Genomic DNA, 23,653 nt, shown 5'->3' on the forward strand with positions numbered 1-23,653 from the left:
CAGATGTGAAGTTAACTTTGGTTCTTGTTACCCCATCTTTCTGGAAATGAATACAGAAGCCAAGTTGCATGCATAAAAGGAGTCTCTGGTTAGCCTCGCAGTACAGCCAGGCTCCCAGTGTGCCTGATGAACTGGTCTTCTCAGGATTTTACTGTGTAGCTGCAGAGATCATTCACATGCAGATGAAGCCATTAGCAGAAATACCAGATCGAAGTTAGGATGCAGGTGATAATGCCAACTGATGATCATAGCCTTCTGGTCCAATTTATTTAAAGCACATAAAATTGGTCCCAAGTTAGGTCTTACAGACCTAATATGCTGAATAATAAATATAAACTTAAAAAAATAAATTTGAATACATATATAAAAATTTAAATAAACCTTTAGAGAATAAAAATAGAATTGTATGCCTCTGACACATTATCAGAAAATTAAGTGGAACAACAACAACAACAACAACAAAAAGAATACATCAATTAAACAAAAAGTGTGAATATAACAAAAACAAAATTATGGGAGGCAGAAATCCTAAATTAAAATGATAGAATAAGCCCAAATATGTTAATAATTCCAATAAAAGAAAATGGATTAAATTTATTATTCAAAGTGGCACACTTTTAAAAAGCACATGTGAATACACACTCTTAATTCTTATGCTAAAATAACAGGAGTAAGACTAAACTGTTCCTCAGCAAACTGGAGCATATTGGTAGGGATGAGGAGTTGGGTAGAGTCTAGATTTGGCTATAAAGGAGGCCTTGTATGATGGAATTTTTCTGTATTAAGATTGCATGGAGGTTGTACAAAGCTATAGGACGGTAGCATTGCAAACAAATGTGTGTGTGTGTGTGTGTGTGTGTGTGTGTGTGTGTGAATAGAGAGGTCAGTTTTCCAAAAAGACATAATAATCTCAAATGTGTGTGCTCCTAATAGCAGGTCTTCAGAATGCAGCAAAAATTAATGGGGTTGCAAGGAAAAAGAGACTTATCTCCAATGACAGTCAGAGAATTCAATACTCCTTTCTTCATAATTTCTAGAACAAGTAGACAGAAAATCACATATAAAAGACCTGAAAAACACTGTCAACCAACTTGACCTAATTGACATTTATAGAACAGTCTTCCCTCAAACAGCTGAATACACTTTGTTTTTCAGTGCACACAGAGTATTCACCAAGGTAGATCATATTCTGGGCGGTAAAACTAATCTCAATAAATCTCAACAGAATGAAGAGTACACAAAGTGTATGCTCAGGCAATAAGTGAATTAACTAGAAATCAATAACATTTCAAAGCTTACTACAAAAGTGTAGTAACCAAAATGCTGTGATACTGTCATATATAGACAGACATATAGGCCAGTGGAATAGAATACAGAGCCCAGAAATAAACCCACACATATGGTCAAATGATTTCACAAGAGTGTCAAGATCATTCAGTAGAAAAAGGACAACCTTTTTAACAAATAGTATTGGGAAAACTGGCTGTCAACATGCAAAAGAATAAAGTTGGACCCTTACCTAATACCGTTTACAAAAATTAACTCCACATGGATCAAAGACCAGAATGTAAGAGCTACACAATAAGACTTTTAGAAAAAGACATAGGGGAAGAACTTCATGTCATGAGATTTGGCAATGATTTATTGGATATAACACCATAGGACAATAATAGAGAAAATAGATGAGACTAGATCAAAATAAAAAATTATATACATCAACAGACACTATTAAATGTCCTTTAAATGAAAGAATAAAAAGATTTCCACTGATTGGGAGTCTTTTTTTTTCTAAATCTGTTAAGAGGTTAATATCCAGAATATACAAAGAATTTCTATAACTTAACAATAAAACAACCATATTAAAAAACCGGCAAAGGACTTAAATAGTCCTTTGAATTTCAACAAAGATATACAATGGCCAATAAAAACTTGAGTCAGTGCTCAACACACTAGTCATTAGGGAAATGCAAATCAAAACCACAATGAGACACCATCTCAACTTGTCAGGATGGGTATTAAAAACCACAAAACAAAACAGAAAAATAAGCATTGGTGAGAATGTGGAGAAAATGGGGCCCTTGTGCATGGTTGGTGGGATTGTAAAATACAGTCACTGTGGAAAGCAGTGTAATGGCTCTTAAAAATATTAAAAATAGAATTACTATATGATCTGGCAATCCCAATTCTGGGTATATATACCCCAAAATACTAAAGCAGGGACTCAAACAGATATTAGAACACCTATGCTTATATCAGCATGACTCACAACAGCCAAAAGGTAGAGGCAACTAAAATATCCATCAATAAATAAAAGGAAAAGAAAAAAAAAAATAAACTAAAATGAAGAAAATAAATAAATTAAAAAAAGGAAAAATAAGGTGTGGTCTATCCATACAATGGAATGTTATTCAGCCTTAAAAAGGAAGGAAATTCCCATACATGCTACCACATGAGTGAGGATATTTTGTTGAGTGAAAAAAGCTAGTCACTCGCACCCAAGGCTGAATTATTCCTCTTATATGAGGTACTTAGAGTAGTAGAATTCAGAGACAGAGGTGGAATGGTGGGTGCCAGGGACTGGGGGAGGGCGATGAGGAGTTATTGTTGAATGGGCTCAGAGGTTCAGTTTCGCAAGATAAAAAGCTTCTGGAGATGGATGGTGGTGATGGTTGCACAACAGTGTGAATGTACTTAACACTGCTAAACTCTATGGTTAAGACAGCAAATAATATGTTTATTTTACTACAAATATCCTACCAGTGTACAATAAAAACCCAGTGACCATATGGCAGAATAACCAGAACAACTGCTAGACCAGTCACTATGAGGTGCACCTCTTGGTTCCTTTTCCCTGCCAGCAGGCTCTGATCGCCAATGGTGAATGGGGACCAGGGATGGGTAGCAGGGGATGTGGGTGGCACCAGGCCAAGCCCTCCCCCCCACGGGTACCCCCCTCCTCCACCCTCCACCCCCAGTTGCCCCCCCCCCCCCCAGAGAATGATCAGTGGCTGGGATGGAGCTGGCAAGCGGGCAGGAACAGCAGACCTCTTTTTAAAAAAATATTTTTAATTGATTTTTTACAAAGAGGAAGAGAGAGGGAAAGAGGAAGAGAGAGGGATAGAGAGCTAGAAACATAGATGAGAGAGAAACATCTACCAGCTGCCTCCTGCACACCCCCTACTGGGGATGTGCCTGCAACCAATGTACATGCCCTTGACTGGAATAGAACCCAGTACCTTTCAGTCCGCAGACCGAGGCTCTATCCACTGAGCCAAACCGGTTTGGCAACAGCAGACCTCTTGATCCCTACCCCAGCCATCAGGCTCCCATCGCTATTTAGCCAATGGGGAACTGGGGTGGGTAGTGGCGCGGGGCAGGGCTGGCTGCCAGCAGCTGGGGAAGATGGCCCTGATCACAGGCTAGGCCTAGGGACTATACCTGTGCACGATTTCATGCACCGGGCCTCTAGTAATAATAATAAATTAGAAAAGACATATGTAGAAACACCTATGTAATAATTGTTATCAAACACAAACGCGCACGCGCGCGCGCGCACACACACACACACACAATATTAATTAAAAAAGAATGAACAATCTCTGATCTAGAGGAGCCCATGAAAGAGGATGATCTCATCTCTCAGTGCCAGCATCGCCCACAGAGGAAGGAGGGCTGGGCCTCCTCTGGGGGAGTCTGTGCAGCTCTTCTTGCCTGTGTGGTGCTGCTGTCAGGGACTCACTGCTTCTTCATGGAAAGAGACAGGAAACAGGAGGAAAGACCTGGTAGCTGTTTGAGAGATATGCATGCAGTGTGGCCTGCCCCATGGAGGCTGGCTGAGAGCGCCCTCTCTGGTGGGTCACAGCCATGCACGCAGAACCTGCACTCTGGTGGACAGGCAAGGATAGTGCAGTCTGACCAGCTTGCTGACCTTCCACATTAGGCTTGTTTCCATCCTCATGCCCAGCTCCAGAACTTGCTCAAGTCCTCCCTTGAGGCCCAGCAATGGCCAAACCTCATAACTCTGAGAGGTGAGACCTTGGGCTCTGGGACTTCTGAGGAGCAGCCGAGGGAATCCCTGGGCCTGCCCTTGGAGGTCTCTCACCAGGGTCTGAGGTGAGGAGGTGGTGGGTGGCTTAGCCCTACCCTCAATGACTCAATTGGCAGCTACTGCCTGTGGCTGGGACACCTGGAGCCTCACCCTGCCTTGTGGGTTACCCACAGAGCTCCCATCCCAGCTTGTAGAGCAGCCCCTCCCCAGGCCCCACCCAGGAAGATGCCATGGTACTACGCAAACATATCCGGGCCCAGCCCTCAGCTGCAGGGCCTGACCCACAGCCTCCCTGCTATTTCACAAGGATCCGTGTTTCTCAACTGTGCTGTGAAGGAAGTGGCACCTCTCCTCTGTCGCTCCCCACAGTGACCCTAGGCTGTGTCTGGGACTAGGACTGGGGAGGGGGAGGTCTCTGTCCGCTGACTGCTCCCTGGAGGCCATGTGTCCTGCATCCCCGCCATCTCTCCCATGCCCACTAAAAACGTCTCCGCAAGGAACGGAGAATTCTCTGTGCCCTGAGGTGGCCACTCTGTCTTGGTGGAGCCTGTGTCTCTGGCCCAACACTGTTGGTGTTCATGGTCTTTTCTGAAGCCTGTCCTTCTCAGGGAGCCATTGGTCTTTCCTGCACACGGACTCTGGGCAGGGAGATCGGCCGGTCTGCCCTCACCCTCTGCTGCTGGAATCTCTAAGCTTGCCATGGTGTATTTGTTCGCCTTGGGGAGTAGGGTGAGTCAGTGTGGAATTTAACAGCCAGGGTACCAACACCAGCTCCATCTGTTACTCACCTGTCCCTTGGGTGACTTCCCCTCTCCAAGTGAGACAGGACGAGAATAGCACACCTCGCACATCGTGGCACAGCGTTGGCACCACTTTTGAGCGAGTGCCTGTCAGCGAGTATGTGCATACATTAGCCTTCCCTGTGAGCAATCTGAAAGCCCCACCGCGTATGCCGCAGCCGGGCAGCCAGCAGAGCCGGCCTCCTGCCCCTCGGGGGCAGGTGAGACGTGTTAGCAAATGTTTGGTCTTGAACCAGCCTCAGATTTAGGTCAATGTGAACCTGGTCTCTGCCACGTTCTCAGTGTCCTCTTGGCACACCTGGGAGGAGTGCAGGAGGAGGGGACACATGGGGTGCAGAGAGCAGGTGTCTGTGGGTTTATGCTAAGTGCTAACCCTCTTCCTCCCCTTCCCTCCCACCCCTCTCTACCCCACAGGCAGACAAGGCCAGCACTGGCGTCATTCCTTTCTAGGCAGAAGGAGGAAAGAGTGAAGCCATGGCTTGTCCTGGGTACACCGTGCCATTCACTGGGGCCAGGGGCTCAGAGGAGGCAGCCTGGACATATGGCATTTTACCTTTTTAGGTGAAATAATATCCACTTCTGTATAGTCACTTTGCAAACAAAAGCCTGTTTGCTTAAAGTCACTTTGCCTATAGAACAACACCTGGAATTTCTTTCTGGTTTTATTACTTTTTGCATTATTTTAGTATCATTTTTGTTTGATCAGTTTAGTAATTTTGAAATAAGGTAACCTCTACATCTTTTGTTTTTCTGAAAGGGATTTATCATATTAGGGGCATTATGTGAAGGACAGAAGATTATTTTCTAACTTTTGAACAACTTCATGTTTTATTTATCCTTGAACACTGTAAGGATCATTTAGCCCAATAAGCCTGAACACAATTAAAAAAATTATTCCTTAACAGTCAATGATTATCACTGGTACTTAAGACATAATTAAACTGTTTATTATTACGCTTGGACCCTTACCTTTCATTCAAATCGATCAGAGAGTATATGGATGAATTGCCTGAATGAACATTGCCTGAATCATTACACAATCACATATTATTTTACCGTTTAGGGACTGAAGAAAGATCAATCACAGAGAGCATGAGATCGATTTTATTTCCTGAGGAAATCCTCAGACAAATGAGCCAAGAAGCTGATACAAATATGTTTGTCACAACCTGATTTCCAATAGCAAATGATAAGCACAATGCAAAGGACTAACGATGATTGATTACTCTAAGTACGCGATGCTGCCTCTATACAATGGACTACTAAACAGCCATTATGTTTGGTAAGGCAAGGTACTCTGCGGTTTCGCTACATGAACAGCAGGCTGAAGAGTGTAGGTCCTGCGATGCAGGTGTGTGAAGGCGGCAGGCAGCTCCCCGTGTGCAGAGGGAAAGCTGTGCGTGTGGGGTTTCTGGCCGTGCTCTGGTAGTGAAGGCACACATTTTCTTCTTTGCTGACCTGGATTTTCAAGTTTTTCTACAATGAATATGCAGACTTAAACATCTAAGCAGGAGAGCCCCACCTCCAGCACCTTCCACAGGCCTGGAGGATTGAGGGGAGGAGGAAAGGAAGGGAGGGAAGGAGGGAGGGAGGAAAGAAGGAGAGAGGGACGAGAAAGCAGGGAAGGTAAGAGAGAGGGAGGAAGGGGGTTGTTAGTTGACTTTCCCTGAACTGCTTCTGCGCTGACATTTTTGGGTCTGGAAGGACCTGAGGCCCAGGAACCCAGTGTTCAGTGGGAGCTGGAAACCCCGGAAATGGTCAGAATTGCTGGGAGGAAGACAGTCTCCAGAACCTTCCTTCCCTGGGAGAGAGGGGGGTGTGAAGCCACGTGGGGAACCCTGCTCGTCCTGTCTGGGGCAGTTTCAGGCCCCTCCCTGGCATGCTATTAAAGGCCAGGCCTCCTGTGCTGCCCGATCCCCACAGGAGCAGGCAAACACAGTGGCTCTGCCAGGAGAACGGGGTGTTCTCAGGTGGCTCCTGGAGCTCGTTCCATCCTCCTAGCAGGACCGGGCTTCTCTCCTGACCCCAGACCAGGGTCCCCTGCTCAGTGGGGGCAGCTCACATGCTGGTGGTCAGAGGCCCCTGCCAGCTCAGCCTGTCTCCTCCTAACACCACACGCCGAAGGGCAGGATGGTTCTGAGTGGAGCCCTGTGCTTCCGGTGAGTATGAACCTCGGAGATGGCTGTGTCCTGGGGACAGCGCAGGTGCCTGCTGTCCAGCCTTTTCTGGGAGGAACAGGCCTGGCCCAGGGGAGCTGCAGCTTCCCAAGAGGGGTGGGCAGCGGGCCAGTGAGAATAGCTCTCCCCACCCTTTCCTCCCTCCCCTTCCCAAGACACATTCTTCCAGCCTCTCCCTGAGCAGCCCCTCAGGGGGCTCCTCTGTGGGCAGAGGGACAGGGCCCCCTGTGTGGAGCTGCAGCCTCCTGCGTCCATATTGAGATCAAGTCAGGAGACCGCCTGTCATGCCCACAGCATGACCTGGCATCCCTGGCCCTTGCCCCACTGGCCCTGCTGCCTTCAGGACAAAAGAACCACAACAACAAAACGACTGTCAGGCAGTCTGTCTGCCCTCTGGCGTGCGAGACTGGGCCCTAGGCCACGCTCTGGACATTGTAGCCACGAATGACACCCGTCCTCACTCTCACTGCACTCAGAGCCTCGACAGCTTTTCCCAAAGTGTGTTCCCTGGAGCCCAGTCCTGCGAGCCGCTGTACACAGGGGACTTCCTGACAGAGTGAGTGCGGACATGCTCATTATGGCTCCTTGTGAGTGGCACAGTCTGAGGAACTCTGAGGCAGAGATTTGTCCACATTAACCGACACCGAGCCAGTGTACACAGTGCACTTTATTCCACGTGGCATCTGGGGAACCCCTGCTGGACACACCTTCACCTCACAGGACGCCAGGAATCAGCTGAGCTCACAGAAGAGAAGCACATGTGAAAAGTAAAAGGAAAGCATTTTACATGAAAGACATTCTGACGGCGGCAGGGCGTCTGCGGCAGAGCAGAAGGAAAGCCCCTGATGTCTTCAGTGACGACTGAGGGTGGGATTTTCATCAGGGAGAGCCGGGCATGTTGAACTCGCTGTCTTAGTGTGTGATGGGCAGACCGGGCCCTGTCCTGTGGGATGGGCAGGAACCGATTCTGAGCGGTTTGTCCATTGCAAGTCGGCAGCCGTGGTGGCAGAGCAGGACGGGGATCTGGGACTCCAGCTTTCCAACATGACATCGAAGGGGCTGCTTGGTGTAGGAAAGACTGAATAGGGTGAAGGAAAGGACCCCAGGCTCTGTGGGAGGCTGTGGGGCCAGTGGGGCTGGAAGAAGGTGGTGCCATTCCTTTGGCACAGCGGGCAGAGGAGGACAGTGCCTGGGACTGGGGAACTCCGGTGCACGTCAAACTGGACTCCCCACTCCCACTTCCCTGACCGAGTGTCATTGTTCTGATGTTCCAGAATGAAGGATGCAGCATTGAAGGTGCTTTATCTGCAGGATAACCAGCTGCTGGCTGGCGGGGTGCATGCAGGGAAGGTCGTGAAAGGTGGGTGGCAACAGACCCTTCTTCCCTGGGGCTCTGCTCTGAGGGGAGGGGCTGGGAGGGCTTAGAACAGCCTTGCAAGACCCAGGCCTGACACAATAGCCAGGGCTCCCTGAAGCCCGGCTTCTCGCAAGGACAAAAAAAGTAACACCTCCCTGTAATGCGAGACATGTGCCCAGTGCCCAGTGCCACCTGGAACCGCTGTGCGGGGGGAGGGGATGTAGAGGCTGTTTTCTAAGACAAATGCGTTGTCCTGCCCTCACAACTGGACTTAGGCCACACATCCTTGTCCTGGGACACATCCAGTGCTGGGAGAACCTGACAGGCTTCCTGGGCCTTCATTTCCATGGGGGCGAGTTTCTGTACCTGTAGCCTGGATCCCTTCTGCTCTAGGGGGCCCCTGGTCACTCAGAGTGGCAGGACCCTGAGAGCAGGTGGCACCCCTGGCTTGGTGCTTACTCATTCTGTGCCACACATGGCGAGCGGCAGGCCCTTCTCTCTGCTACAGCCCTTACTTGCCTGCCTGGGACAGGCTCGCCGGGCCTGGGGCCAGACAGACCCTCTGCGAGGCTGTGTGTGCATGCCATATGTGTGCATGCGTCTGAGTGCCTGTGTGCACACATGTGTGCATATGGGGGGAATGTCCCAGATGATTGAGACCCTCTCCTGTTCTTAGGCATCTCCCAGGGGATAGAATAATATTCAAGTAACTCTGAGGAGAGGCCGAGTGTGGAGGGTATTAAAGGAGGAGGTCAGGGTCCTGTGAGGGCTGGTGAAGGCTTGAGGATTTGATCATGGACAAGAAGGTGGGTGAAGGGGCGGGAGATGGTACAATGTGCTGTGTGCCTTGATGTCTTCGGGCCAGCTGGCAGGAGAGCACCTTTCCCCACATGACAGCTGCTGAGGCCCGGGGACAGCACGCCTCACAGAGACCTGCTCCCCCAAGTCCACGACGGGGCGTGGGAGTGGGCGGAGAGTGGGAGGGAAGGCAGGCAAGGCCCTGCATCTGGCTTCCTTCCTCCAGGCGAGGAGATCAGTGTTGTCCCCAATCGGTTTTTGGACGGCAGCCTCTCTCCAGTCATCCTGGGAGTCCAGGGAGGGAGCCAGTGCCTGTCGTGTGGGACTGGGCAGGAACCGATTCTGAAACTAGAGGTGAGTTCTATGGGCTCCACTGAGCAGCCAATGCTGAGGCCAAGGCCGAGCACCTCTCCTACCAGCTTCTGTTATTGCCCTGTGTTCCAAGCCCTCGTCCCAGCTCTCCTGGCCGCCCCATTCACACCCTCATCTGCTGTGCCCTCTACCTGCAGCCAGTGGACATTATGGAGCTCTACCGCAGCCCAGAGGGCTCCAGGGGCTTCACCTTCTACAGGCGGGACACGGGGCTCACCTCCAGGTTCGAGTCGGCTGCCTTCCCGGGCTGGTTCCTCTGCACTGCGCCCGAAGCAGACCAGCCTCTCAGGCTCACCCAGCTTCCGGGGGATGCCAGCTGGGACCACCCCATCATGGACTTCTACTTCCAGCAATGTGACTAGGGCAACCCATCTCCCAGGACCCAGGGGCAGAGCCCCCAGGGGTGAGTGGAGGAGGAGGAGGGCCAAGTGACCACCCTCCTCTGTTCTCGGGCCCCCACTTGACTGACTCGACACATGGTCACTCTCCCTTCTCCTGATTCCCAGTTTGCATAAATTCTTCTAGATTTGGTGATTAGTTCAAGTTTTTTCCCTGCCGGGTGGTACTCCTGGTATGGAACCTTGCAAAAATGACACGAGGTATAAAAGGGGGTGGTGGGAATCCTCATGCTTCAGGGTACCTTGCCCAGTGCCCCTGAACCCCACAGGCCAGCCCCATCCCAAGTTGAGCCTATTAGGGCCACCAGCTGCCTACATGGGGTCCCATCACTACCCCTGTGCAGGGTAAAGGGTTAGGACCCAAGTCCCAGTCCCTTCCCCTTCCCTAATTCAGCTGCCATCATATGTGCCTTCTCCACCCCCACCCTCATGCTCTCAGGGTGGTGGTGCCCAAGGGCATGGCTCCAGCTCAGAAGACCGAGGGTGGACAGGCAGTCACCTGAAACCCAAGGTACAATTAAAATCCAAGATGCTGGTGTCTAGTCACATGGAGATGCTCATGACACATTAAGCAAGAAGAGCAAGTTACACAGTGGCATATCTTATAATTCCATTTTAATTAAAAATACATATTTAATTAAAAATATAAGAAAATGTCTTCAAGAATTGACTTCAATTTTAGCAATGTCAGGCTGCTGGTATTAGGTGACTTTTTGTTGTTGTTCTTTTTATTTATTTGTATATTCTAATTGTCCTACACTGAAGATGGATTACGTGTGTCATCATCAGAAGAATTAATTTCGAGGTGAGCAGAGCAGACATCATTTCTGATTGTCCTCAGCTCCCACTTCCTGGGAGTGAGATAGGGTGGTTGCCTTCAGTTCAGATCTCAGCAGGCTGGGAAGGAGGGCCTGGTGGGTGCCTGTGGTTGGAGTCTCCTGGGGAGGGAACTGACAGAGAGAACACCATGCACTTTGACCGGAAGTGGTCCCTGAGGTTTCAGGATGTGGGATTCAGCCTCCCAGGGACTCCAGTGCTGGTTGAGTATGTCCCTCTAAATCTACATCCTTCTGAACCCCAGACTGTGACCTTATTTGGAGATAGGGCCTTTGCAGGTACAATTGGTTGAAGCCATGCTGTATTGGATGGGCCCCTCACAGTGTTCCTGGTATGGAACCTTGCAAAAATGACACGAGGTAAAAAAGGGAGTGGTGAGAACCCTCATGCTTCATGGTACTTTCCTCAGTGCCCTAAACCCCACAGGCCAGCCCCATCCCAAGTTGAGCCCATTAGGGCCACCAGCTGCCTACATGGGGTCCCATCACTACCCCTGTGCAGGGTAAAGGGTTAGGGACCCAAGTCCCAGTCCCTTCCTCTTCCCCAATTCAGCTGCCATCATATGTGCCTTCTCCACCCCCACCCTCATGCTCTCACCCCCACCCTCATTGCATATGGATGCAATATGCCTGCTGTCCTGGTAAGAACAGGAGGCCCAGGGAAGAAGGTTGTGTGCAGTCTGAGGCAGAGACTGGAGTTGAGCTACAATAAGGCAGAAGTGCCATGGCCCAGGCACCCTCCAGGAGGTGGCATTGTCCTGCCAGTCTCCCCAGCTGAGAGAGCGCATTTCCCTGGTGTTTTAAATCATCAAGTCTGTGATAATTGGTCATGACAGCCCTAGGAAATGAGCATTCCTCTCACACTGTGTCCCCTCCCTCATTGCACCAGTCCTCTCTGTGACCAGTAGAAGATGGCAGAAGGAACGTGGTGCCACTTCTGAAACTCCCACAGTGACTACGTTGGTCTCTCATTTCTTTGTTCCCTTGAGCTGGGGAAGCAGCTGTGTGTTGTAAGCAGCCAATAGAGACCCGAGTGGTGAAGAATGAAGCCTCTTGCCAAGGGCCATGTGAATGAGCATGGAAGCGCCCCTCCAGCCCTAGTCAGGCAGCCATGACACTGCTGAGTGCAACCTGGGAGGACAGTGACACAGAACCACCCAGCCAAGCTGCTGTAGGCACCCTGTCCCCCCAAGAGCATGTGAGAAGAAAAACATCTGGTGCTTTAAATGACTAAGCTTTTGGAGTCACTTGTTAGGCAGCAATAGATGAATAATACATAGGGAAAAGAAGTAAATGCATTTATTTTATTATGATTGCAATTTTCTCCAATATTTTCATTTTTCTTCTCAAAGTGAACATTGGCCCCTTTACTTCTTTAAATGTTCTATTTAAAAGTTGATCATACTAAATTTGCCAAATATTCTCTGTTTCTGCAAGATTCAGTTCTTCTTTGACTACCTTTGCACCTCCAGCCATGTGTGCCAGGACTGTGACCCCAATGTTCCCACCTAAACCCTGGGGATGGGAGCAGAGGCCAGGGAGGGGCTCAAATCTGAGCAGGTGTTGCACCTGCTCCTCACCTGTCAGACCAGCATGGATTCCACTAAGGACTAGCACAGGATGACCGGACCAGAGAGTATGCCTCCTAGACCTTTAGCCACAGCCTCCCAGGCCTCAGGGCTGAGAACATGGCTCCAGGCACCAGGCTATTCTGTAGATCCAGTTCACACTCTGTGCCCACTGGCCCAGCCATGGTCCCTGATTATCACCTCTTCTGAGGAGCTTCTGCTGAATTGAGATCCCTGGTCATCTGTTCTGACACTGTCTTACATGTACCTCTATGTGACCTTCCCCTCACTGTAATAAGTTGACTTGGGGTCTCTGGTCCCTAATTTGACCTCAAAGTCAAGGCTGCATCAGCTTGTTTCCAAGTACCTTGCATAGTCTTTGGCAATTGGAATTCAATGAGTGGGATGTGGGAGCCATTTCTTACCTGAAACATTCTCTTCCCTCCTCCATCTAAATTTCAGCTGCCCCACCCTTAGGGAGCAGCTGAAATTCCTTCATTCTTGAAGCTTCTCCAGCCTGAAGTGGCTCTTTATCACTTGTAGGATGATAAAACTCAAAAGGGATTTAGCAGGGATGCGCATGTAGCAGGGGAATTGTAACCACCCCACCATTCTTTTGACTTTGTTTCTGTAAGTGCTGACTCTGGTATGTTGCTTGTAGATAAAAAGCATGTTTGTATAAGAATCCTAGGAACTAACTTTAGAATATACAGACTCCAACTTCAGTTGTCCCTGACCTTCAACTGTAAAACCACGATGATACACACCAGATTGTCACTTGACCAAGATCCTTATTGGAAAGGACTGTACTGGTCTGCATGTAGAATGACTTTTCAAAACCATCTCCTTGAACTCTTTGTTCTGCTTTCCCTCTCCCTTCCTTATATAAATGCTGCCTGCACTGAGATGTTGGGATGGGCTATGACAAGAGTCCCCCGTCTTCTCAGGTGACTAGCACTTGAATAAACCTCTTTCCTTATTCATCAGCACCTGTCTCACAAGTTTGGCTTTTGTGGCACCAAATAGCCAAACCTTGGTTTTGGTTACAAACTGACATGTTGATTGAAAAGGACAGAATGTAAAATGCTGTGTATATGAACCAGAGGCCTTGGCATCATGGCATTCAAATGAAACAGGTCTCATTGTTTTAGATTTCTTCCATTTCAGCACAAGTCCCCAGTCTCAGCAAGTATTTACAGAGGTATATACTCATGACATATGTAGTTTGTGCCAGCTGTCATCACTAAGGACAATAGTTGTCCTAAAGAGCAGAGAGGGTCCCAGACCATGCCTAAGGGAAGAAGCAGAAGTGCTGAGGGCTCATATCCTGAAGAAGCTGTACAGGGAGAGCCCTCCTCAAGGACTACAAGACATCTTAGTAGGAGAATACACTCATTCTATGTGACTCCAGAACACACAAGCAGGACCAGTGAATGGATAGAGCTGTTTTTCCTGTGTGACCTGAAAATTTTAACCATAATGACCACACACACAATTAGGATTTTTCCAAGAGGTGTGAGGTCTCTGGCCCTGGAGGTATTGAAGTAGAGCCTGCTTAGCCTATTATTCAGAGATGCTGTAGCACCCAATTTGTCATGTCTAAGACCCTTAAAATTGTATAAATTTGGTTTCTCACTCAAGGAAATTATTTATCTGTATTGTCTCTAACACAATATGCCCTTGGCCCACAGATTGGAGTCTGGTTTTCTTAATTGACTTTTCAAGTGTTTATGACTTAGCTCCCCAGATGGACTGTAAAGTTACTTAACAGGGATATGCAATGAATGTCTTTGTCTTATAGCAGTGTGAATAAACATTCACTGATTGCCTGAAATCATACCCCATGCTTTGGCCCTTTACACAGAGGGGCAAGAGATTGAGAGAGGGGGTCAAGAATGACTGCTGGCCTTAGAAAACAGAAATCTGGTCCTGTTCCTGCCCATCTTTTCTTATCTCTCATTCTGCAGATATTGGGGTGTTAGATTGCCTCTCCCACTTCCTCCCTGGAGCTGTGCATAGAACTTTGTAAATGTCTTTAGAGGAAGAATTACAAGAAGGCATTGATCTCCAGAGAACACTACACCTAAGTGTTCTGCCCCTTGTGAGTGGGTAGCTGGATGAATGGATGGACAGATGTGTAGATGGATGGACTGAAATAAGTTCTGTCAGTTAGGGGCTGAGTATTTACCCTGGTCCTGCTCACACCATGTCATGTGCTCCAGTCATCCAGGGCACATGGCACCTGGTCAGTTCAGGATGATCTAAGTTTAATGTCCTTTGAGCATGGATTTTGTCAGATGTTCTGTCTCATCAAGTTGATTCCAGCTATTGGATGTACCTCCCATCATTCCAAACAGGGTCAAGCTCATATGCGCTCAGGCCCCACTTTCACGCTGCCTGGCTTTAGCCATCAGAGGTTGTTCTCCCCTTAGGCCCCTTGGACTCACTCCACTTGCCTCTGCCACCTTTAAGTCTAGAATGGAGCCCATGGGTACCAAAGGGAAGGCAACCTGAGGACATCTGATACCAGCATTGTTTATCTAGTGGCCCAAGCCACCAATAACAGTGTCAATGACAGTAGCTATGAGCAGGGGCCCAGCGCTGAGCTTCTGCAAACAAACATTCATTAATACCCCCACCTTCTCATTACCCATATTTGCTGTAGACATTGTGAAATCCACAGGTTCTTCTTCCCCATCCTAGAGCCAATTTTAAAGATGCTGCAGGCCCAACCCACCAGATAAGACTGTATAAATCCAGGCAGGTGCCCTGGAGAAGTCACTTGGTGGTTCCAGGCACTGAGGATTTGCAGGTCAGTGGTGGGCAGGCAATGTTCTCTCTATTTTCTTCTTCCTTCTATCAACATCTCAATATGCCCTTTTCTTAACTCCTCCTGGCAACTCTCTAGATGGAAAGATGTTCTATCCACAGAACACCATGGGATGCTGGGTAAGTTCCGGGGCACACAGAAGGAATTGGAGGAGAAAGTTGAATCAGGATAATGTTAATATTTGGAACTATATGCTTTAGGATATAATGCCAGAGGAATTTTCTAAGCCAGTGGTATTCAGTAGTGCTTGGTGAGGTTTAGACTCTTTAGAGGTACCCCAGTACCTACTGTAGTGCTCAAGGATAATGCTTGCATTTTCTGCTGACTCCATCACATGTTGACTCAGCAAAAGCAGGCCCTTTTATCCATTTTCATTCAAGTTTCTGTGTAAAACTTAGTTTTTAAAAGTACTGTCTGGGCTAGCCACTCATTCCAATGATAGTAAGTTGGAGGCCCGGGATAAAGGGGACTATCCAAGGTTGAATACAAATGAGTAGCAGCACTAGGTCTTGAACCCATTTTGCCATTTAAATTCGCTGTGTGGTTCTGTGTCCTGCCCATGAGCACCACTTGTGTCAGAGGAGGTTGGAGGGAGCTACAAGCCATGTTTTATGACTGCAAGATCATGTTAATTTTTATAAGGGAAACAAATGTCTATAGATAGAACAATAAACAATACAGTGAAATTTAATAAGAATGCAGAATAGAGTGCAATAGTAAAGATTTATTAAACTCTGAATCTCGGCATCATAGATAGTTTGATCTGATTCTTAATAACCACATACTCTAACTTCATGATTTTATAGATGCTGAAACTGAGGATTGAGGTTAAGTGAACTTGTATGGCTTGTTACTCTAAGCTGCCAATTAATTTGGCAGAACTAGACATTTAACTTACAGATAATGATTCCATGTTCAGTGACCCTAATGACATAGGTCAGAGTGGACAGCAATGAGGAGGAATGACTTTTGAGGCAGGGGAAGCAAAGACAGTCCTAAGTGTGGCCATTGGGAGGTAGGAAGAAGTTGTATGCCTGGAGGGGTGGCTCAGTGTCCACAGAGAAGTGAGACACGCTCATACAAATAGATCTGGGCCAGAGGGTGGTGAAAGGTGGGGATGTGTGAGAGCAGTACTTAGAAGATGAGTCCATGTTGGTCTGGATTGAAGGTAGAAAAACCAGGAACACAGGCAAGGTCTAATGGCTGTTAAGAAATAAAAGTTAATTTTAAAGAATAATCTATCACAGTGGTCGGCAAACTGCGGCTCTCGAACCACATGAGGCTTGTGTACCGCGGTTTGCTGCTCTGTTGACTAATGAGTTTGCCAACCACTGATCTATCAGAACTTGTTAATAAATTAAACAGAGTCAGGAGACGTGGGCAAAATGGTCAATGACCCTCCGGTTTTTTAATCTCACTGGCTGGAGGAAGATTGTGTACTGGGAGAAATAAAACTGGGAGGGACATTGGACTGGAGGTGGGTGGGCAAGAGGTGATCAATTTGACCTTAGAAATATTTGGTTGGGTATGATGGCAAGATGTCCAGAAGGGGGTGTCCTTTAGCTGCTGGAGATAAACTGGGGTGTTCAGTCTGGACTTGGAGGTGTAGATTAACATGATCATTGCAGTTATGGAAATGGGTGAATTGAAACTCAGGGAAATGAAAGAGAAGTGCTTAGGACTTTGACTTGTGGCTTCCAGTGTTAGGAATGCTTCCAAAGGAAGGGCAAATCTACAACATCTGAGAAGAGGACATGGAGAGGTGTGAAGGGAGGCAGTCAACCAAGGGTTCCCAGGGGCATTGGCCAACTATCAGAGGATTGAGAAAGAGTCCAGATTTGGTGCCATAGAAACTAATGTGGGTCTTAGAGAACATATTCACATGCAGGAGATCAAAAAGAAGATAGGATGGGGATGGTGTGAAAATAGCATGGAGAGTGTCTGGGGCTATTTGGTGCTGGTATGTGATCCAGGACAGGAGAACTGATGAGCTCTGTGACAGCCAGAGATGGTGTTAAAGGAGAGGTACGGGACAAAGTCCAGTGAAAGGCCACTTGGGGGCAAAAGAGAAGGAAAAGCTCTGGGTATGGAGTGTGTGACACACTGGGAGGAACTGAGGTCCCTGAGCTCCTTGATGGATTAAATATGAACTTCTCCCTCCTCCTCACTCCATCACAGTGAAGCCAGGACCCAGGCAGGGGCTGATGTGGGAGCATGTAGGGGAGACACTGGAATTTGGGGCTATGCCAGGACTGGAGGCTTCTGGGGCTCTAAGGGACTCAGCTGCCCTGAATTTCTGCCAGTTCTTTGAGCTGATAGTGACTGTGGGAATCCTGCTGGTCTAGCTTCACATAGGGCCCTCCACTGGGTCTGCCCCAGCCAGACCTTGGCACAGCTACCAGGATGCGCATACTTTTGCTGCCACAACCAAAAGATCCCATGTAGCTTGGCTGAGAGAGAGCACTGCATCAGGTGGGCTTTGTTGAGGCCATGCTGCTGGGGTCCTCTCTAGGCTGGGGGATCATCCGGTGCTTTGTTACTCAGAGTTTGGTCCAGGGACCAGCAGCATTGGCACTTGGTTGCGAGTTTGAAATGCAGAGTCTCAGGTCCCACTCCAGACTGAGGGAATCAGAATCTGCTTTTAGCAATAGTTGCCAATGAATGACATGTTCACCAGAGGGAGAATGGAGCTAGCCTAGCGGTCCAAGCCTGGCTGATCACTGGGATCACGCCAAGCCTAGGAAAGACTCATCAAGAGCCCCCAGGTGACTCAAAGGGCAGGCACTTTTGGGAGCCAGTGACTTTATCTGAATGCTTCACTTAAAAAAATTAAAACTGCTGAAATCAGTTTGGCTCAGTAGATAGAGCGTTGGCCTTTGGACTGAAGGGTCCCAGGTTAGATTCTGGTCAAGGGCATGTACCTGGGTTGTAAGCTCAATCCCTGGACCCAAGTTGGGGTCCAAGCAATCAATGCTTTTCTCTCTCTTCCCTTTCCTTCCACTCTCTCTCAAAAAAGAAAAAAAAATCAATGAAAAAATATCCTAGGGTGAGGATTAAAAAGAAAATTAAACTTACTTTACTTTATACTAAAACTGAAATTCATATTTATATAGGAAGAACATTAACATCTTAAAAAAAACAAAAAACCATTCATGATCTTGCTACCACAGATTAGTGCTGTAGCAATGTGGGCATCCTTTGCTTCTGTGTCTTTGAATGCTTGTGGGTTTCAGTGGCATCATAACCTATGCATGATTTATATCCTGCACTTTTCACTTGATATATCTGGAACATTTTAATGTTATAAAATCTGCTTCTACAATATCATATTTAATGTACACATACTTTTCTTATTTACTAAATTTGCCATAATTTTAAAATCAATGGCCTATTATTGAATATTTAGACTATTCCTAACTTCCTGCTATTGTAAAGTCGATATAGTGAAGATCTTTGTTGTTGTGGGGTCAAACCCTGGAGTCAGAATAAGACCACCAGAGGCTGCTAATAGATTAAAAAAAGCAGGCATGGATTTATTGAACTGGCCAGGACAGCCGCAAGAGCACCACACACAGGTGGCCACACTCACGACTGCGCCGTCCCAGGTGTAGGCAGTCCTTTTAAAGGTCTAAACCACAAGGATTTTCCTTTGTCCTGAATTCTAAATTCTAAAGTCTGGGAACAACCCGCAGGGTGGCTCCCAGCCACATCCTGCTGGACATTGGAATGTGGCCCTATCTTGGGATAGCAGATAGTACACAAGCAGACCTGAACGGTTAATCTCTAAAGGTTATCTGCAGTTTCTACTCCTGAAGCTACCAAGTCAGTGGGAATCAATCTCCTGTGGTTCCAGTCCACAGGCACAGGAAAACTGCCTTTGCCTCCAGGTCTCAATCTGGAAGCTGAGGCAACTACCCTATTGTTTAAGCAAGTAAGCGAGTGCCGAAGCCAGAATAGCAGGGTTAAAATTCAAACAGCAGTTTTTACCCAAGTATGGTTGCTACCATACTTCATTTGTGACTAAACGTTTGGGCAATCTCTTATATTTCATTAGAATGAGGACAATGGATGAACTTACCAAGCACAAAGGCTTTTTTAATACTTTGATCACATCACCAGTACCTTCCAGAATTGCAGTCCTGCCTGGCGCCCTGTTATCCTTTACTCCCACGAACCCTCAGACTGCAAAGCCCAGAGAGACAGGAAATGAGCTGAGGCAGATCCAGCTCTAAAGCTGTCTCAGTCTCACCACTTCTCACACCCAGGCCTTGGAGCTCGGTGCTGCTGCAGCGGCTGGAGCCCACCATCAGCATCAACCTGTCCTCTCACCTGCCTCCACACATCCTCGTCACTTCCCTCTCCCTCTCTGAGCCCTGCTCCTTTCTACCAATTTTCTCCTCCCACCCCCTCTATTTTCTGCTCTCTTATTTCTTCTCTTTCCCCTTCTTGGTGAGAATCTTACCTGCTCGGTAAACCTCAGCCCTAGCCATCCTTGCATTTTACTTTTCCGGCTATTTTCCAACTCTTACCACACTCAGGCCCTAATTTGCTCTGGTTCTTTCAAACTAGATTCCAGACCAGCCCTTTGAAAGGTCATTTTAGGGCAAAGCTCTGGGGCAGATTACCTGGCTGGAAGGAGAGGCTTTGTGGTCTGGGGTTTATATGGGAACACTGGCTTCAGTTTTGATCACTCATACCTCGAGCCTGAGCCTGTCCTGTTTCCACGTGGTGTAGTGGCAGGAGCTTGTCAGGATTTGGATGGTCTCTCTCTTCCAGAGTCTGGGCAAGGCGACCAGTCCCTCGGAATAAGCTGTCTCACTGTGCAGGGCAGGGTCCACACCTCCTGCTCGGAGGGGAGGGTGGCTGTGGTGACTATATCTCTGGGAAATGGGGTGAGGTTCCAGTGAGCCCATCCTCAAGCTGTGAGGCTCCAGCCCACCACCACCAGCTCAGCGTGGGAAGTGCTCCCAGAGAAATCATTTGGGGAATGTATTCTCTGATTTCGCAGGGCTGGAACTAGGGCACGTTCTCAAGATCACACCCCTGCCAGCTCGACCTGTTCCCAGATGCCCAAATGAGAGGGGCCAGCGCTGCCTGGAGTGTATGGGGTTAGGGAGACCTCAGTGGACTCGGGGGCCAGTCATGGAATAGTGGCCTGGTGGGATCTTCCATCCTGTGCCTGGGGATTTGGGGTGCATGGGGTGTCTGCCCCCAGCTCCACTGCCCTCCTCTCACAAGCCCTTCTCTCTTTTCCCTCAAGGACCAGTCACCTGGGATTGGAGAAATGTGCTCCCTCCCCATGGCAAGATACTACATGTAAGTCCTCCCTTTCCTGGTCAGGAGCCTGGGGATGACTCGGGAGAGGGAAAGAGGCCGAGGCAGAATGGCAAGCCTCCTTCTTACCCTAGAAACCTCAAATGCCCTGTAATTAAGCTTAATCACAACCCCAATAACAATAGTCTCTTTCCTAAGCATCTGCATGATGCCAGCAATTTACTGTCTTGTCTCCATCCTAAGAAACCCATGAAAGGTTGTTACTAAGCTCATTTTATAGATCGACAAACAGGCTCAGAGGTTAAACAAATTCGCGGATGTCACCCAGAGCCAGGGCCCAGACTGCACATCCTCTGTGCTGCTCTATTCTCTCTCTGAAAGCTGAGGGACCATTCTGTGTCTCAGTGACAACATCTCCATGTGCTGGCCTCTGTGGCCTCACTCCTAATCCGGGTTTCTGTGTCTTACATTTTTTCTTGTTTGACATTTTGGTGTTTACTTAGTTTATTCTTTACTGTCTATGACTTTCTATGCAAATTACCCCAGCCCTTAGGGAAGGTGATGGGATGTAATGAAAATAAAATACACTGGCCACTGGGGTGCCTGTCCTCAGCTCCTGCACAGACATCTTGTCCCAACATGGGCCAGTCGGGGCTCCAGGAAGTCACAGCGCAGCTGGAAGTCAAGACACATATACAAAACACGCAAATAACAAGACAGATGCCTACCTTGGGGTATCTAGCTTGGGTTCAGGTCTCCAAACAACTCTGGCCAGCAGATACATTCCATACTGTCTTGGAGGACCAGTTGGCAAGCCCAGGCTCCTCAGATGTTTATTTTTATTTCATTTATTTATTTATTTATTTATTTAAATATATTTTTATTGATTTTGAACAGAGAGGAAGGGAGAGAGATAGAGAGTCAGAAACATCGATGAGAGAGAGTCATTGATCAGCTGCCTCTTGCACACCCCCCACCGGTATGCCCGTAACCAAGGTACATGCCCTTGACCGGAATCGAACCCGGGACTTTTCAGTTCCCAAGCGGACGCTCTATCCATTGAGCCAAACCGGTTTCGGCAGATGTTTATTTTTTATTGTGTAAGTGAACTTGCTTTAAACACATAGTCATTAGCTAAGGGTATTGTAATTAGCTGTTATTGAGAAAGGAAGCTCACCTGGAGGCAGTGGCGTTGGCTCTGAGCCTCTGCCCTGGAAAATAAGGAAGCTCCTCGGGCTTGAGAATGGCTGACAAATGTCTCTGAAACCAGCCAGGCAACTGAGCTAATAACCATGCACATGCTCGCTCAGCATGGTTTCTCAGCTCCAGGAGTGCAGTCACCCTCCCAGGCCACCATTACCACCAAAGCCAAGCCCAGTGGCTGTCATCAGGCCACTCCAGCTTTCTGCCGACCCCTTTACTTGGCCTCTATAATATGGGTGTCCCAGAGCTCACCTGCTGGGTACAGGGAGCCGTGTGGCTTATTTAATATCACTTAGAATTTGTTTCCCCAATTTATGGATTTTCTTCTATTAAAGAGTGCTTAGATAGCTGAAAAGCAAATCACACTTCAATATACACTCAATTAATTCCTTTAATAAGAGAATAAACATCTATGGATAACTGGGGCAGGCCCAGAAAACCTAGAAGAAGACTCACTGTATGCCGAGACATCTCAGCCGCCTGAGAAGATTTCTCCAGAAGGCGGCAGAAAAGGGCTATATCGTCCAGAAACTTCTCTACCCCCCAGTGAGATGGCACCCACTCCCCTCAATGTCCTGAAGGCCTGACAGAGCCCAAGCCTTGTAAAGGGTGGAGGTGCAGCCTCTGATGAGATCCAGGAAGCCTTTCCTGCCTTAAGATGACCTGGTCCTTACCTGCCCCTTCACACCTGTAGAGAACAACCCCAGATACTTAGTATGCAATCAGATTGTAGGGTTGGGGCTCAGCAGTGCCATCAGTATTGCCATCTGTTCCAGAATTAAGGATGCCGATCAGAAGGCTCTGTACCTAAGAGGCGACCAGCTCCTGGTGGGAGATCCTGATGCAGACAACTGCTGTGCAGGTGAGCCCTGAGCCTCTGCCGCCGGGACCTGCCCAGGCTCCATCTGCCACATGCTCTCCCCTGCCCTCCTGCCTCTGGGGACAGTGAGAAGAGACAGTGAATAACTGAGACCCCCTCCTACTAAGAGGGCATGACCCTGAAGGTGTCCTAGTGCATCCTGCTGTGCCCTGGCCCAATTCCTGCTCAAACACAGCTCGTCCAGAGTTTATGATGTGGGTCCCCTCATGCCCTGGTTCTTTCCTCTCTTCCTTTCCAGAGAAGATCTGCACACTTCCCAACAGAGACCTGGATCGCACCCAACTTCCCATCTTCCTGGGGATCCAGGGAGGCAGGCGCTGCCTGGCCTGTGTGGAGACAGGAGAGGGGCCTGCCCTGCAGCTGGAGGTGAGACGCTTCCTGTTCTAGGGAACCCTGTAGAGCTGCCTGTCCTCCAGGCACTCTGGAATCTGTGGGTGCCCTGCCAGGTCCACATGTCCCTCTCCTGCAGGTTTCCGCCATCTCCCTCTGCACCCAGGGCCAAGACCCTTGTCCTCACAGCCCTCAGGAGGCCGTTCCCAGTAAAGTCCCTCCTTGCCCAGTCCCTCACCACCTCCTCTGCAGCCTCACCCTGCAGCTGGCCACTTGTCTCTCCTTCCCTCCCCCCACCCCCCAGGATGTGAGCATCGAGGACCTGTACAAGGGTGGTGAGCAGGCCAAACGCTTCACCTTCTTCCAGAGAAGCCTGGGTTCCGCCTTCAGGCTTGAGGCTGCAGCCTGGCCCGGCTGGTTTCTCTGTGGCCCGGCTGAGCCCCAGCAGCCGGTTCGACTCACCAAGGAGACTGAACCTTCCATCCGCACTGAGTTCTACTTTGAACAGAGTCGGTAGGGAGGCAGCAGGCAGAGTTCCAGCCTGATGCCCCCAAAGTGGGCTCATGTGCTCCGGGCCAGTGGTAGGCAGAGCGATGTCCACATCTTGATCCCCAGCACCTGGGGACATGTCACCTTACAAAGCAAAGGGGACTTTGTGTAAGTTAAAGGTCTGGAAATGGGGAGACCATCTTGGCTTATGGGGTGGAAGGGAGATGAGCAATGTCTCATGGGGTCCTCATAAGAGGGAGGCAGGAGGGCAGGAGTCAGAGAGAGGTGGGAAG

At 48.6% G+C, this 23,653-nt stretch overlaps 2 protein-coding genes across 2 annotated transcripts; both read left to right on the forward strand.

Annotated features, from left to right (window-relative positions):
* Positions 1-6,978: 6,978 nt before the first annotated feature.
* On the forward strand, positions 6,979-9,914 carry IL36RN (interleukin 36 receptor antagonist; the record flags this gene model as incomplete). The annotated part of the gene is made up of 4 exons (XM_084900940.1): positions 6,979-7,007; positions 8,300-8,385; positions 9,407-9,534; positions 9,690-9,914. 4 exons carry the CDS (start codon positions 6,979-6,981, stop codon positions 9,912-9,914), a joined length of 468 nt encoding a protein of 155 aa, XP_084757066.1.
* A 10,554-nt stretch (positions 9,915-20,468) lies between these two features.
* On the forward strand, positions 20,469-23,388 carry IL1F10 (interleukin 1 family member 10; the record flags this gene model as incomplete). The annotated part of the gene is made up of 4 exons (XM_084900553.1): positions 20,469-20,500; positions 22,438-22,523; positions 22,780-22,907; positions 23,176-23,388. The coding sequence occupies 4 exons, from the start codon at positions 20,469-20,471 to the stop codon at positions 23,386-23,388; spliced, it is 459 nt and encodes a 152-aa protein (XP_084756679.1).
* Between the last annotated feature and the right edge of the window lie 265 nt (positions 23,389-23,653).

This window comes from Pipistrellus hanaki (genome assembly GCF_964339955.1).
Source record: "Pipistrellus hanaki genome assembly, chromosome: 12".
Lineage (NCBI taxonomy): Eukaryota > Metazoa > Chordata > Mammalia > Chiroptera > Vespertilionidae > Pipistrellus > Pipistrellus hanaki.